At 34.4% G+C, this 14,013-nt stretch overlaps 3 protein-coding genes across 3 annotated transcripts; 2 read left to right on the top strand and 1 right to left on the bottom strand.

Annotated features, from left to right (window-relative positions):
* Positions 1 to 677: 677 nt before the first annotated feature.
* LOC125186741 (GDSL-like Lipase/Acylhydrolase superfamily protein) lies at positions 678 to 2,395 on the bottom strand. The gene is made up of 5 exons (XM_048083189.2): positions 2,131 to 2,395; positions 1,929 to 2,056; positions 1,602 to 1,844; positions 1,259 to 1,526; positions 678 to 966 (listed from the first exon to the last, which is right to left on the bottom strand). The coding sequence occupies exons 1-5, from the start codon at positions 2,393 to 2,395 to the stop codon at positions 746 to 748; spliced, it is 1,125 nt and encodes a 374-aa protein (XP_047939146.2). The 3' UTR covers positions 678 to 745.
* Positions 2,396 to 8,407: 6,012 nt separating this feature from the next.
* LOC125201422 (PHD finger protein At1g33420-like) lies at positions 8,408 to 13,020 on the top strand. The gene is made up of 5 exons (XM_048099517.2): positions 8,408 to 9,037; positions 9,622 to 9,748; positions 9,941 to 10,156; positions 10,240 to 11,601; positions 12,900 to 13,020. The coding sequence occupies exons 1-4, from the start codon at positions 8,716 to 8,718 to the stop codon at positions 11,561 to 11,563; spliced, it is 1,989 nt and encodes a 662-aa protein (XP_047955474.1). The 5' UTR covers positions 8,408 to 8,715; the 3' UTR covers positions 11,564 to 11,601; positions 12,900 to 13,020.
* On the top strand, positions 12,545 to 13,954 carry LOC148931563 (peroxidase 47-like). The gene is made up of 4 exons (XM_048099518.2): positions 12,545 to 12,797; positions 12,900 to 13,088; positions 13,176 to 13,341; positions 13,425 to 13,954. Exons 1-4 carry the CDS (start codon positions 12,594 to 12,596, stop codon positions 13,802 to 13,804), a joined length of 939 nt encoding a protein of 312 aa, XP_047955475.1. The 5' UTR covers positions 12,545 to 12,593; the 3' UTR covers positions 13,805 to 13,954.
* Positions 13,955 to 14,013: the final 59 nt, after the last annotated feature.

Below are 14,013 nucleotides of genomic sequence, written 5' to 3'. Positions count from 1 at the left end.
GGCATATCAATATCATGAATCAAATAAGATTTCGACAGTGTTTGGAAAATTACACAAAGTTTGAAACGTTTAGGGAAAAATCAGAATATCTTAAAATTTCGCATATTGACAAATTATCTTATTCTTCTAAAAATGGCATCATATTAGTGATCGGCGTTTTTGCCACACTGGCACTTCCGAAGAACACGCCATCGTCAATTTAGAGAAAAATTACATTCCCCGTAAATCAGAAAAAATTCTAAATTCATATGTTTAGATTAAAAATCCAAAATGGAGTAGACAATTAACTATTTGGGGTTTATACTCCTCCAAAAACACTTCCATTTTTGGTTTTTGAGTAAAATAGTAGTACCTATTTTTAGGTTTACAATGCTCTTACGAGTTACGAATCTAGTAGTTTGTAATTTTCGTTAAGTATAATTATATAACGACAATAATTACTAGTAACAATTATTGGGGTCTTAGTGAATCTCCTAATGCCTACATCATTGTATATTTAGATTCACCATCACAACTACTTGCCAATTAGAAGCTATGATCATCATTCATCAACACATGATAATCAACTTTCATCTATTTTCTGAAAAAACATTGTGTTGTGTGTGTATTGGTTAGTCCATTTTAGTACTATATTAGTATTTATATATAAGCAGATATCCCACAGAATTACAGAAGACTTTATTCAAACTCACAGATATATTGAAGATGCATATTACTATGATGGTATATTAATTTGAATAGTTAGTTAGATAAGAGCCATCTGCTGTATATTGAGTGGATGGCAATCGGAGGGGGAGCCGGAATAAGCGCGTTGAGCCAGAATCCGATTCACCGCTTCTGTTGGATGAAAGGCGTCCCAGAAAATATGCTTGTTTCTGTTGTCGCAAGGGACAGAGAACGGGAGGCACGTTATCTGTCCCCGGTTTCTCCCTATCCCACAACACCCTCTGTCTGTCACATTAAATCCTGCAAAACATAACCATAATTAGTTATGGTTTAATTCAGTAATATCTTTGTTCCCTCTCATAGTTGACTCATTTCTTATCACTCATTTCTTTTCTGCACTCATTTTTCAGTAATATCTTTGTTCCCTCATAGTTGACTCATTTCTTTTCTGCACTCATTTTTCAGTAATATCTTTGTTCCCTCATAGTTGACTCATTTCTATTCCGCACTCATTTTATAAAAATCATAATGAATAGCTAAAGTGGGGAAAGAATAAAGTAAGAGAGAGAATAACGTAGAAAAGAGTCTGTACCGTAAGTGTTGGCATTGTCGAGAATGTCAAGAGTTGCTCCAAATGTATTACCATAGGCAAATATAGTTCTACTATCATTATTATTATACTTGGTGTTTAGATCATCAACGAGAGACTTCAGTCTCTCGTTGAAGATGGCTGCTACGTTGTTTGCATAAGCAATGCACTTTCCTGGTGAAGCAGTGCCCCCGGCCAGCTGATTAGGGATGCATCCGAGGGGTCCAACGCCTCCCAGCAGAAATTTCCGGAGGCCTAACCTGCGCAGCGCCTGCAAAACAGGACAATAATCAAGTTTAATCTATCGCCTTTGCTGATTATGCAACAAGTGAGATCATAGTCACACCAAAATCTGCCTTGTGTAGCTATTAATGAGAAGATCCGCGAAGTATTTAGGAGCGTAGACGTAGCTGCTGGAATAGAATGAAGGCAGCATATAGTTATTTATATAGTCATTGCTGCCTAGAGACATCACAACTATTGCCTTAGCCAAATAATTGACGATTTCTTCGTCTCCCATTTGGCTTCGCAGCTCACTCAACGTGCTCTCGAAGTTGACAACTTGTGCAGACAAGCTGAATCTTTCACCCTGCCATTCATACAACTTATTTTATCAACAACAGAATATAATTGCACAAAAACATAGATCAGTTTGGAGAACATGTTATAGTACAAGATGTCGCCCCGTCTCTTCAAGAATCCCTCCTGCAGCTGATGCATAGTTCACTCCTCGAACAACATTCGTCCCGGTTGCAAAAGGACTTGTGTAAGGCAGCAGAAGAGGAAGCCCCAACAGCTCTCCTAGAATTAAATTACTAAAAATAAGATCAATGGTGATAATTAAGTGTTGTACTATAAAATTAGGTAGCTCTCACCAATATAGTCTACAAAAGTCTTGCCATTGCAGAATCTTCCGGAAGGCGTCCCTCCGTTGAAATCGACTCCATAAGGCACGTAGTTGGCCTTCGCCAATGAGCTCAAGTAGTTGTTGTTGCCAGGATCAGTCAGTGAGTCGCCAAAGGCAAACATCGCGGTCACATGAGATGATGATACTGCTGTTGTTGCACAAGTTAGAATCATCATCGTTAAACTAATGGCTACACAATGCTTTGTGAATTGAATCTCCATCATTTGCTTCATTTCAGTTAACAAGTGATGATACTTAATGTTTTTTTATTGAGGAAAAATAGGCTTCAAGTGCTGCTTTTTAGCTTGTTTTCATGCTTTTCTGTTACCACTTGTTTGTCATCCTCCATCTATTTTTGGGTTGTTTTGTTCCTTCAATGCAATGATTTTCTTGCGTGCTTTTCAAAAGAACTTCACGCTCTTGTCAATCAATTTGTTTTATTCACTTTTTAGGTACTTTTGCTTCTCACAAGAAGTAAAAACACAAATGTGCAATTCATGATGATCAGATTTGAAATACATGGTTATTATTTTAATTGTCGGAGTAATGCATTTTTAATATTACAACTTCTTTTCCATTTTGTTAGCCGGAGAGTAGTATATAATCGCGATGCTTTCACCGAATTTGACATCTCAAACAATTGGTGCGGTCCATTGTATTTTTTTAGTGAAAAATGAGTGTTTGGAGCAGGGACGGACTTTATAAGGGGCAAATGCCTCATCTAAACTTTTTTTATTTATGCTATTTTTAATAGTTAATTTTAAATTTTTATGAAATATTCTTATTTTTGCCCCTTCTTAATTCATTCAAATATCTTTATACATATTTTTGCCCCATCTACGTAGAATTCCTGACTCCGTCCCTGGTTTAGAGCCATTATGAACCTTTTCGATGCAGAAAGCATTCTCAAAGACATGTCTAGCGCATGGAATACGCTGGACAATGCTAAGTGTAATAAATTTATTAACTTACACTTATTTGTTCAAATGAGGTCGCTTTTTTTGTCAATTACCTGATCAATATCACCTTTATCACACTCATTAAGACTAATAAATGAAGTTGCTAAAGTTCTCTGTTATTTATCTGTTGATTCTCACAGCTTCACTCACCATATCAAATAAATTTGAATTTTAAATACTCCCTCCGTCCCATAAAAGTTGGGTCGTATTCCTTTTTAGTCCGCCCCAACAAAGTTGAGTCATTTCCTTTTTTAACAAAAGACAAAACATGTAATTCTTACTCTATTCCATCATTTACTTTACTCTCTCTTATCTTTCCTACTTTTTTCATTTCTCCTATTTAGTTAATATAAATTCTTAATCTCCGTGCCCAAAAGTTTTGTCTCAACTTTTATGGGACGGAGGGAGTAATAAGAAAGATAAATTTATATAAATTGTATACACATAATACTACCATTTAATTTTAGTGGTTTTTTAGAATAGAGTGAACTACAGAAATGGTCCCTGGACTATGGGTTTATCTCGCCCATAGTCCCTGGACTTTAAAAATATCGCCAGTAGTTCCTGGACTAAGGGTTTATCTCGAAATTGGTCCTTTTGGCTTTTTTGGTACGAAAATACCCTTTGATATTATTTTGGGAGGGTTTGGGCAATTTGGTCTTTTTACACTTTTAACATTTTAAATCTGATATTATTTCAGCTATGTACTAACTTTGATATTATTTCAAATTTATCATCCTTTTTCCCTTTTGTCATCCTTCACTTTGTTTCTTTATTTCAATATGAGATAATTTTACAAAATTTTAAATTTTAATTTTTAAATATCAATAAATTTTTTTAATTATAAAAATTATTAAATAGCAAAAATTAATAGTTATAATCAATATTTGATAGTGTATAGTACTATGTAATCAATAAGGTATGACAACGCCTTAGTTTTAATCAATATTTAATACAGTAGCTTTAATCATAAATAGATTATATAAGACAATTTATTCTGAAATAAATATGCATCTAATGTAAGACTAATATAGTTTTCGTTTATTAATTTGAAAACAATCAAAATTTACTATAAAATTTCAACAAAAATACTCATATATAAAATTTTTAGTATGATCAAATTTTTAGTCAACTTCATAATATTTAATCACAAGCAATTATAACAACCGAACGGAGGCTAAATAGAATAACTCTTATTTTTCCATCATGATTAATATTATTTTTCTGTACTTCTTCAATTCAATTGAATATTATATTAAATAACAAAAATTAATAGTTTTAATCAACATTTATAGTGCCATGAATTAATAGTTTTCATTAAAAAAATTTATTGATATTTAAAATCTAAATATTAAATTTAATTTTATAAAATTAAATCTAATATTGAAATAAAAAAAAACAAATTCAGTGAAGGTAACAAAATGGAAGAAGAATGATAATTTTGAAATAATATCAAAGTTAGTACGTAACTAAGATAATATCATATTTAAAATGAAAAAGTGTAAAAAGATCAAATTGCCCAAACCCCCCAAAATAATATCAAAGGGTATTTTCGTACCAAAAAAAGCCAAAAGGACCAATTTCGAGATAAACCCTTAGTCCAGGGACTACTGGCGATATTTTTAAAGTCCAGGAACTATGGGCGAGATAAACCCATAGTTCAGAGACCATTTTTGTAGTTCACTCTTTAAAATATAAGTTCATGACTAATTTATTCTTGCTATACAATTTTGGATATATACTCTAGAGGGGGAAAATCATTGATTTAGATTATGAACTAGTTATTCGTAACAATTAAACAATTTAATTACTATATTTAATTGTAGAAATTTTATAACTTAATATAATAGGAGTACTATATATATTTTTTTAAAATAAAATTATATTAATCATTTTATCATTGAATATCTATTTTTTTGTTGGTCTTTTGTATTATATTTCTGACATAACTAGTTTCTTTTTTATTTTAATTTTTAAAAACAAATTATCATGAGAAATATCATGGTTATTTATCTTTAAAATGATTAAACAATAAAATTTATTGAATGAATTGCATAATAAATAATATAGTTATAATGATTGAAAAATTTTCTTCTGCACTCTCTTTTTTTTAGCTTGTTTCCTTTTCCATTAAATATCCAAAAATGCATATGTGAATTTTTTTTTTTTAATTTGCTTTCAGAGATGAGTATTTTTATATATATGAAGGAGTTATTAATCATTATATCTCCTTATTTAACATAGATGGTTTTATGTTATTAAGAAATTAAGTATATATAATTTACTACAGTTACAAAAATTTCTTAATCGTAAAATAGCTGATGCGAATAACTAGTTTTATTTAAATTTATGTTTTACTGTATCAAATGTAATATTTTCATGATTTTTTATTCAAGATGTAGAGTACATAATGGAATCGATTTAATGATAATCAATTTGTTGGACGTGAAACCCTACTAGGAGTATCATTTTATATAAATTTTTACTAGTATTATATTCTCCATTAAATTTATTTTCATTTCATGATTTTTTAGTCAAGATGTAGGCTACACAAGAAAATTTACTTAATTAAAATCAACTATTAGATGACATTACTGAGAAATTAAGTGTATATAATGTATTTATTTTTATAATTTATAATATTTATAATTATTTAATAATAAATAGTTGGATGTGAATAATTATTATGTTTGAATTTATTTTTTACTATTATATCAAATTTAAATTCGTTTTATGTTTTTTAGTCATGATGTCGAGTACACAAGTAAATCTATTAAATGATCATTTAGATGGATGATAGCACAAGTAAATAATTTATTTTCGTTTCATGACTTTGAGTAAAGATGTAGAATTATTTAAAAATATCAATCAAGTACTGTAGTATAATCAGTTGTTATTTTATAAATTATAATTTTAAGAATTATTTAATAATAATAAAATAGCTGGATTTGATTGATTATTATCGTTTCACTTTATTTTTTTTTTACTATTACATGGAGTATTTAGTTTTGTTTCATAATTTTTAAATCAAGATTTAGAATAAACAAAATTAAAATCAAATAGTTATCAGTTGGTTCGAGGATAATACTAAAAAGTTAATATATATTTATGTGACTAAAATTTTTAGGGATATTGGCATCTAATATCACGAAACTTTCAAAAAGTTGGGTTTTTCCCACAAACTTTAAAATTGGCAAATAATATCACGAACTTTACCACGTGTTTGTTTTTTCCCACGATTGAAAAAATTCCCACAAATAATACTATGATACCGATTTTTTTTCGTAATTTCTCGACAACAATTTCGAAAGTTTCAAGTTTTTCAATATTTGAAGATAGTTTTTCTTGAAGCACACCCTCAAAAATTGTTCTTCAATCTATTAAAATAATATGAATTTTTTCATTCGTGGGAAAAAACAAACTCAAGGTAAAATTCGTGATATTATTTGCCAATTTTAAAGTTCGTGGGAAAAACCCAACTTTTTAAAAGTTTCATGATATTAGATGTCAATACCTCAAATTTTTAATATATATGTGAGTTATCTCTATCAATTTAGTCATTTGAAATTTTGATTACATATCAGTAGCTTGTATGTGTTTCAGTGTTTGAGAAACTGGAAAAATTTTAATATTCTTCAAATAGTGAAGGCCAAATATGGTCTCTAACATATGACCGTTTTATCAATTTGGTCCTTAACATTATCATTTTGATTATTTGGTCCCTCACAAATAAACTCGGACCCGAATCGGTCCTCACTTAACAGAATCGTCAAAAAATAGACGGTGATTGCAATTTGACTATATTAAATTACTAATGGTAATTGATTGTACCAAATTATAATTCTTAATTCCTATTAAATTACAATTATTCATTTCATTTTGCAACTGGTACTATCTTTTTTCCAATTTTGCTAATAGGAAAAGAATTATAATTAGGTATAATTAATTACCATTAGTAATTTAATATCGTCAAATTGCAATCACTGTCTATTTTTTGACGGTATAGTTAACTGAGGACCGACTCGGGTCCGAGTTTATTTGTGAGGGACCAAATAATCAAAAAGATAATGTTAAGGACCAAATTGATAAAACGGTCATATATTAGGGATTACATTTGACATTTACTCTTCTTCAAATATATATCCAATATTTAAGGTGATTTACGATGAACAACAGTAATAAATTCATATTTTCATAGCTATAATATATCTTTACAATAGAAAAATTAGTGTTGTTCTAACTTAACAATTAATATTTAGTGTAGAGGAATGTGATCAATTGCTAAGTAATTATCAATCCAAAATTGAGATCAATTTTTAACCATTAGATTAGAAGATCTTGTAGTTGATATAATGTCAAGTGTAATATATTTTAAATTTGAATAATTATTAATTAAATTAAAAGGATATTAATGTCAAATCCTATATGTAGTAATTATAACTAACTACTTTCTCTCTCCTAAAAATCATCTCAAATCTTTAAATTTATGTAACTCTCCCAATTTAAATTATTTTTTCGCAAAAAATATATCAAATTAAAGATAATTTAATAAGGATTCCAACGAGATCTCAATTGCATATGTTCCGACGATGTTCGGGTGATGAAATTTGATAAATTATATTTCAATTTTCGTACATGTTGATAAGCAGCTTTTATCAACAAATGCAACAAAAAATCTCAATATATTGTAGGCAAAATTTCAATATTATGCATGTTCAATCTCAATAAAAATGTGTTGATATTTTCTTGTCCTTGTGTTGATATTCTAATGTCATATTGTTGATATTTGTAATACACAATGTTGATATAAAAAAACACTCACGAAAATTATCAATATGATAACATAATGACGATATTACCCTTTTGTTGATATTTTGTCTACTATTTATTGAGATTTGTGAGCTTTAATCTCATCCACTCATTTTAAAATTCAAGGGTGGAGATTTAGTTTTGATTTTGGATTAGGGTGCTATAAGCATTAGAATAGGACCCATAGTTTAGAATCTTAATCTTTTCTTAAATAATATATATAGTATAACTTTATTATAATTATAAAATACCTAAAATATCCAATTATATATACACAATATATGTAAATTTATCAGTGATTATGTATTTATGTTTTGAAATAGGAAAGTCATAAATCTATAATGAAAAGTGATGCATATGCATGTACAATATCATTGTTTTCCTATAGTATTAAAATTGAATTAATGTGTATATCTTCCTATAGACCGACTTATAAAATTCACCAAAATTAATCAATCACGAGAATCGAGGACATTGCGAAACTTAAAAATTTTAAATTCCAAAAAAGCCCCCAAATCCCCCACCCAAACCCTAAATCTCTCGAACCGCCTCCGCTTTTCCCTCGTCTCCGCTTCCTTCTCTCCGACTTTTTCCCCTCCGGTTCCTTTTCCTACGGATCGGACGATTCCTCTTCCTCTTCTTCTCCAGCTTCTTTTTTTTCTTCCTTTTTTTCTCTCTGTAATTTACTCCTTAAAAACTAACTGTATTCCTCTTGAATTTAATATTGGCCGTCCGATCTGAGATCGTTCCAGATCTACGACGAGGATTAATTAGACGGAAGAATCATGGCGGTGACGGGGAGACCGATGAAGCGGCTGGTGAAGAGGCGAGTCACTGCCGATCTCAGTGACTTCCTCACGTTCCCGAGCGGCGGCGATCTGGCAGCCGCAAAGCCGTTCAGAACCACCGTCAGGGCGCTCCTGACGAAGCACGCGTTTCTCCCTCCCCCTTCGACGCTCTTCCCTCACCTTCTCGCCTGGCAAATCCTCTTCCGCGTGGGCGACGTAGCCGTGGACGACGGCGGACCGGCCATCGTCTGCCTGGACGTCGTGGAGGAGGATGTTGCCAGATCTAGATCCGTTTATTGCGATCAGTGTCGCGTCGTTGGTGAGTTCTCAGCAGACGTGCTGCACTCAGTTGATTAACTGCTAATTACTGATTTGTTTTTAGTGAAATTATTTTTAAGAATTGAAAGATCAATTTGATAAAGGCACCAGCTGTTTAGAATATTCGAATGCGTTTTTGGATAACTATGAGAAAACTTAATTTGATAAAGCACAAATTAAGAATTTAAGCTAATTATAGGTGGAAGTGGGACCCGTCCCGTACCCAAGTGGGCCAACTGCCTAAAAAAGTAAAGGCCCATGTAATGAACTTTAAAAATAATAATCGTATAAATCAAAACAAAATAAATTAAAGTGGGCCTCGCCAGCCGCCTAACCTATAATATCCGCTTAGAATTTTATATGGAGGCTTTTCCTAAAGTACCCCTTAATCGTTTGCTGTTATTAGGGTAGAATTGTCTTTCACTTTATAGGATATATAAAGAATTACGTAAAAGCTTTTTTTATAATCTTAGTTTCGCGCCTTTTATGTACTCATATTTGAATCTTATTATTAATTGAATATATTTTGATATAAAATGGAGTAGTAATTAATCGCGGGTATTGTCGGTTTTTGAAATTGGGTAGGATGGAGTAGCAATCCCGTGAGCGCAAAGCGGTACCATTTCATAATCAAAGCTGATGGAAATTCGATTGCTGGCTACAATAAGACGTGTGCCGGCTGCGGTGACGCCCTTCATATGACTGATTCCAGGTAAACATAATTTCTTTATTTCTGATATGGATTTATGGAGTTTGTTCAGATGTTGGGTATAGCATTTGGGGTTTATTTTGAGTATTGCAAACTTTGAAGTTCGAACTATTACTGATCATCATCTTTAGGGGGAAATAATTATGGGATTCTTGATTGTAGCCTATTCTTCTGATATATGGATTGTTCTTCCAGATGCAAGTCATGCAATCATGTAATGACAACGGAAGATGTCGAAGACTGGATGTATCAGCAGCTAGACAACACGACACATCTGTTGCATGGTGTCGTTCATGCAAACGGCTACGGCCATCTTCTTAGAGTAAATGGTAGAGAAGGTGGATCCTGCCTTCTTTCGGGACGACATATAATGAATTTCTGGGATAGGCTTTGCAGAATGCTTGGAGTCAGGTGGGGATTTCTCCATTTTTCATTCCCACCATATGCTAACTATACAGTTGGGGCCTCTGACTTGTGCTTTTATGGATGAACAGAAAGGTCAGCGTGATGGACGTGTCGAAGAAGAATGGTCTGGAGCTCCGATTGCTTCATGCTGTGGTTAACGGCCATCCGTGGTATGGAGATTGGGGCTATCAGTTTGGTGCGGGCAGTTTCTCGTTGAACCTGGACGACTATAATATGGCAATCGAGAATCTCTCCTCTCTGCCACTGTCTTTGTTTCAGGCTCAAGGAAGGAAGCCTCGGACTCGCCTGCAGGATTTGATATCATTTTACCAGTCCATATCTGAAAGGGAGCTTGTGAACATCCGTGACCTGTTTTCTTTCTTGACGGGTTTGATTCACGATCGCCATCAGCAGTCCTCGGTGAGGGCGGATGAATCTTCTCGGAAGAAACTTAGGACTACTAACTCGAGTGCTTTGTGTTCTTGGACTACTGATAATGTAAGACACGTGGAGGAAGCCATGTTCAAAGTGTTGCGTGCTGTTAGTGGATCCACCTGGGTGAGTTGGCGTGCTCTTAGAGGTGCTGTTTGCAGAGTAGGTCCACCAGAGCTTTTGGATTACTGCCTTAAAGAACTCAAGGGGAAACAGGCAGCTCCCGGCATGATAGTTGCTGCTCGGTGCATTTCTGATTCTGGTGCCATGGAGTACAGAGTCGAGCCAGGAAGCGAATCCATTCCAGGCAGTACATGTTTGAACAGCTTCCCTATGCCATGTAATGAAGGTCTTGTGGGGGATCTTAAGTATTTTTACGAGAGTCTTCTCCATCCGGAAGCAATGGCGGGTGTAGGTAAACGAGAAGTTGCAGTTAGGTCCGCCACAAAGATTCTGGATTGCAAGCAATTTGTGAAGGACTACTTGCCAGGGCATTTCCTGCAAGTTTCCAAGGAAAATACAGTGCAAGTACTATGTGAGGTTGATCTGATGGAGAATCATGATAATCCTCCGCCAGAGCTAATGGTGCTATCCGCAGATGCGACGATTGGTGAGCTGAAGGTCGAAGCAATGAGGGGGTTCCAAGATGTGTATTTGATGTTGAGAAGGTTTGAAGCGGAGGAGGTGGTTGGTTACGGTGGTGTTGGTGAATCCACTCAAATCAGACTATTGCTAGGGTCGATGGAGCGTGTGCGCATCCGGGGGAAGTTGCACGGGAAAAATGGTGCGAGTAGGTTTAGAATGGAAAGGGGGATAGAGAGATGGATAGTGGATTGCTTATGTGGTGCAAAGGATGATGACGGGGAGAGAATGCTGGCATGCGACGTATGTGGGATATGGCAGCATACTAGATGTTGTGGGATTCCGGACTCGGATGGTGTTCCGGTCAAGTTTTTTTGCCACAGATGTAGACGGAAATAAATGGGGGCTGGATAATGTTTTTGTTGATGCCGCCGCCGGTACGCTACTAAGTACTAACACTGTAAATTGTAAATATGCCTTCTTTTTTCCCAAACCAAGGTCTTGTCTAGTGTGATGAGATGTGTATGTATATGTTCCTCTTATCAGAAATAGAGTTTGTGTATATTTTGCCTCTTATCAATTTTAATCTTCTGTTGCACCACACTCTCATTGCATCAATAACCTAATACTACTATCATTTCAAAAAGATTATATGTGTTGGTAACTTGTGTTTAACTTCCACTCCAACTCCAACGATCTCATAACATATCTTTAACTTGTTCAAAATTATAAAAATCTGAAGTGTGTATGAATTAACAATACAGAAACGAAGTAGAATACTAGGAAACGTGATGGAGATGACCTAATTAATGGATGTTTGTGGCTCTTATTGTTTCTGGTTATTATTGTTTTTGGGAGTTGGAAACGAGTTCATCCCACTTTGAAAATATATGGAAACCAGCTATGCAGCAGCACCACCCCACTGCTTATTATCCCTTTATTTTGCCCACTTCAGTTTTGACTTTCTCATTTTTCATTGTGCTTTATACATATCTTGTTTGTTTGTTTCCTCTTCTTCTCAAAACTAAAGTACATGTGATTTGTAAATGCTCCCCACTTTGTTCATCTTGTTACAACAAGTCAAATTTGGCAGACTAATCTTTTATTTCCTAATACATTGTTTAATCTGCACTAATTTTGATCTCTAGGTCACATATGAGAATATAGTGCCCCTTAGCATGTCACATTCCATGCAATTAATTAAACAAAGATAATTGGCATAGTGCATATTTGATTATCCAATCCTTTTAATACATGTGGACCACATTGCCATGGGGGGTTTTTCAACTAATCAAGATTTGATAAATAGAATTAGTGCCCTTAATGTAATCTCCAATCAACTTTTCCCATGCATCTCCTCTGGGCTCTATATAAATCCATGCATGTGAGCATTTAAGTCATAAATTAATACTCATCGCTCGTATTCGAAATGGGGGCTCTCAACATAGTTTTTGGGGTTGTAATCTTGATTATAAATGGATGGATGGCAAATGGGTTGAGCATGAATTACTACATCATGACATGCCCAATTGCTGATATTATAGTAAGGAATGCTGTCCAAACAGCTCTGCAGTCTGATCCCACTTTTGCTGCCAGCCTTGTTAGGATGCATTTCCATGACTGCTTTGTAGAGGTCAGTCAAGTTGCTAATATATAGTACTAATTGTTGGTTGGTAAGACCCTTTCTCTCCGACTTGTACTAGTACGTTTGAATCGTAACTCATGTATGGTGCAGGGGTGTGATGGATCAGTACTCATCGATTCGACCAAGAGCAACACTGCAGAGAAGGACTCTCCAGCGAATTTAAGCTTGAGAGGGTATGAAATCATTGATGCTGCTAAGCGAGCATTGGAGAGACAGTGCCCTGGTGTTGTTTCTTGCGCTGATATCGTCGCCATGGCTGCAAGAGATGCTGTTTTCTTTGTATGTGTGCTTTTTATTCATTACTACTATTTATTTTTACTCATGTTCAGTGATATGATATGATATGATATGTAAATCTGCGTGCAGTCAGGTGGTCCATTATATGAAATTCCTAAAGGGAGAAGAGACGGAACGAGATCTAAGATAGAAGACACCTTTTTTAATTTACCCGGACCGTCCTTAAACGCTTCCGGGCTCATCTCCGCGTTTGGCAAGCGCGGCTTCACTACCCAGGATATGGTCGCTTTATCAGGTACTAACCGCTGCTTTTATTCATAATAACAACCGTCACTTTTCGCTGAGCGTATGTCTTACAAACATCAACTACTTTTATAGGGGCGCACACGCTGGGTGTGGCCAGATGTTCATCTTTCAAGCCCCGACTGGATGCAGCAGACCCCACTATTGATACTTCGTTCGCTAAAACCCTGTCCAAGACATGCAGCAGCGGAGATGACACGGAGCAGCCCTTTGATTCGACCAGAAACACCTTCGACACTAACTACTTTAGCGCCCTGCAGAGACGCGCAGGGGTCCTCTTCTCCGACCAGACACTGTTTGAATCCCCTGCAACTCGAGGGCTCGTCAATATGTATGCCTTCAACAGAGCCATGTTTAACATGGATTTCCAGCGGGCCATGATTAAAATGGGACAGATAGATGTCAAGGAAGGCACCAATGGAGAGATCAGAAGTAATTGTCACGTCATCAATTGAATTCATCTGTATAATCAATCACACAAGAACATCTTTGTTTTCTCAATCCTTGTATTAGAATACTATCTAAATGCGACTACGTCGAATGTTCAAAGTAATGTAATAAATATTATCCATAGTTAATATTCAGAGATTTCTAAGTTTCTTTTACCATATCATTCATTTAAATGAAAATTTTAAGCAAAATAATGCTATTATATGTTGCCAAG

The sequence above is a fragment of the Salvia hispanica genome, chromosome 2 (assembly GCF_029641045.1).
Source record: "Salvia hispanica isolate PSC_SH4W2 chromosome 2, Shi_PSC_v1, whole genome shotgun sequence".
NCBI lineage: Eukaryota > Viridiplantae > Streptophyta > Magnoliopsida > Lamiales > Lamiaceae > Salvia > Salvia hispanica.
Note: the sequence above shows the minus strand (reverse complement) of the source record. Positions and strands in the feature narration are given on the sequence as shown.

Bases quoted from the DNA above. Each gene is read 5' to 3' on its own strand.
- LOC125201422 (XM_048099517.2), top strand. From the start codon at position 8,716: ATGGCGGTGACGGGGAGACCGATGAAGCGGCTGGTGAAGAGGCGAGTC. The intron at 9,749-9,940 runs GTAAACATAATT...TTGTTCTTCCAG, and splicing joins CTTCATATGACTGATTCCAG to ATGCAAGTCATGCAATCATG. The intron at 10,157-10,239 runs GTGGGGATTTCT...ATGGATGAACAG, and splicing joins TGCAGAATGCTTGGAGTCAG to AAAGGTCAGCGTGATGGACG.
- LOC125186741 (XM_048083189.2), bottom strand. From the start codon at position 2,395: ATGAAGCAAATGATGGAGATTCAATTCACAAAGCATTGTGTAGCCATT. The intron at 2,057-2,130 runs GTGAGAGCTACC...ATTTAATTCTAG, and splicing joins GACTTTTGTAGACTATATTG to GAGAGCTGTTGGGGCTTCCT. The intron at 967-1,258 runs GTACAGACTCTT...TATGTTTTGCAG, and splicing joins CGACAATGCCAACACTTACG to GATTTAATGTGACAGACAGA.
- LOC148931563 (XM_048099518.2), top strand. From the start codon at position 12,594: ATGGGGGCTCTCAACATAGTTTTTGGGGTTGTAATCTTGATTATAAAT. The intron at 12,798-12,899 runs GTCAGTCAAGTT...TGTATGGTGCAG, and splicing joins TCCATGACTGCTTTGTAGAG to GGGTGTGATGGATCAGTACT. The intron at 13,342-13,424 runs GTACTAACCGCT...CTACTTTTATAG, and splicing joins GGATATGGTCGCTTTATCAG to GGGCGCACACGCTGGGTGTG.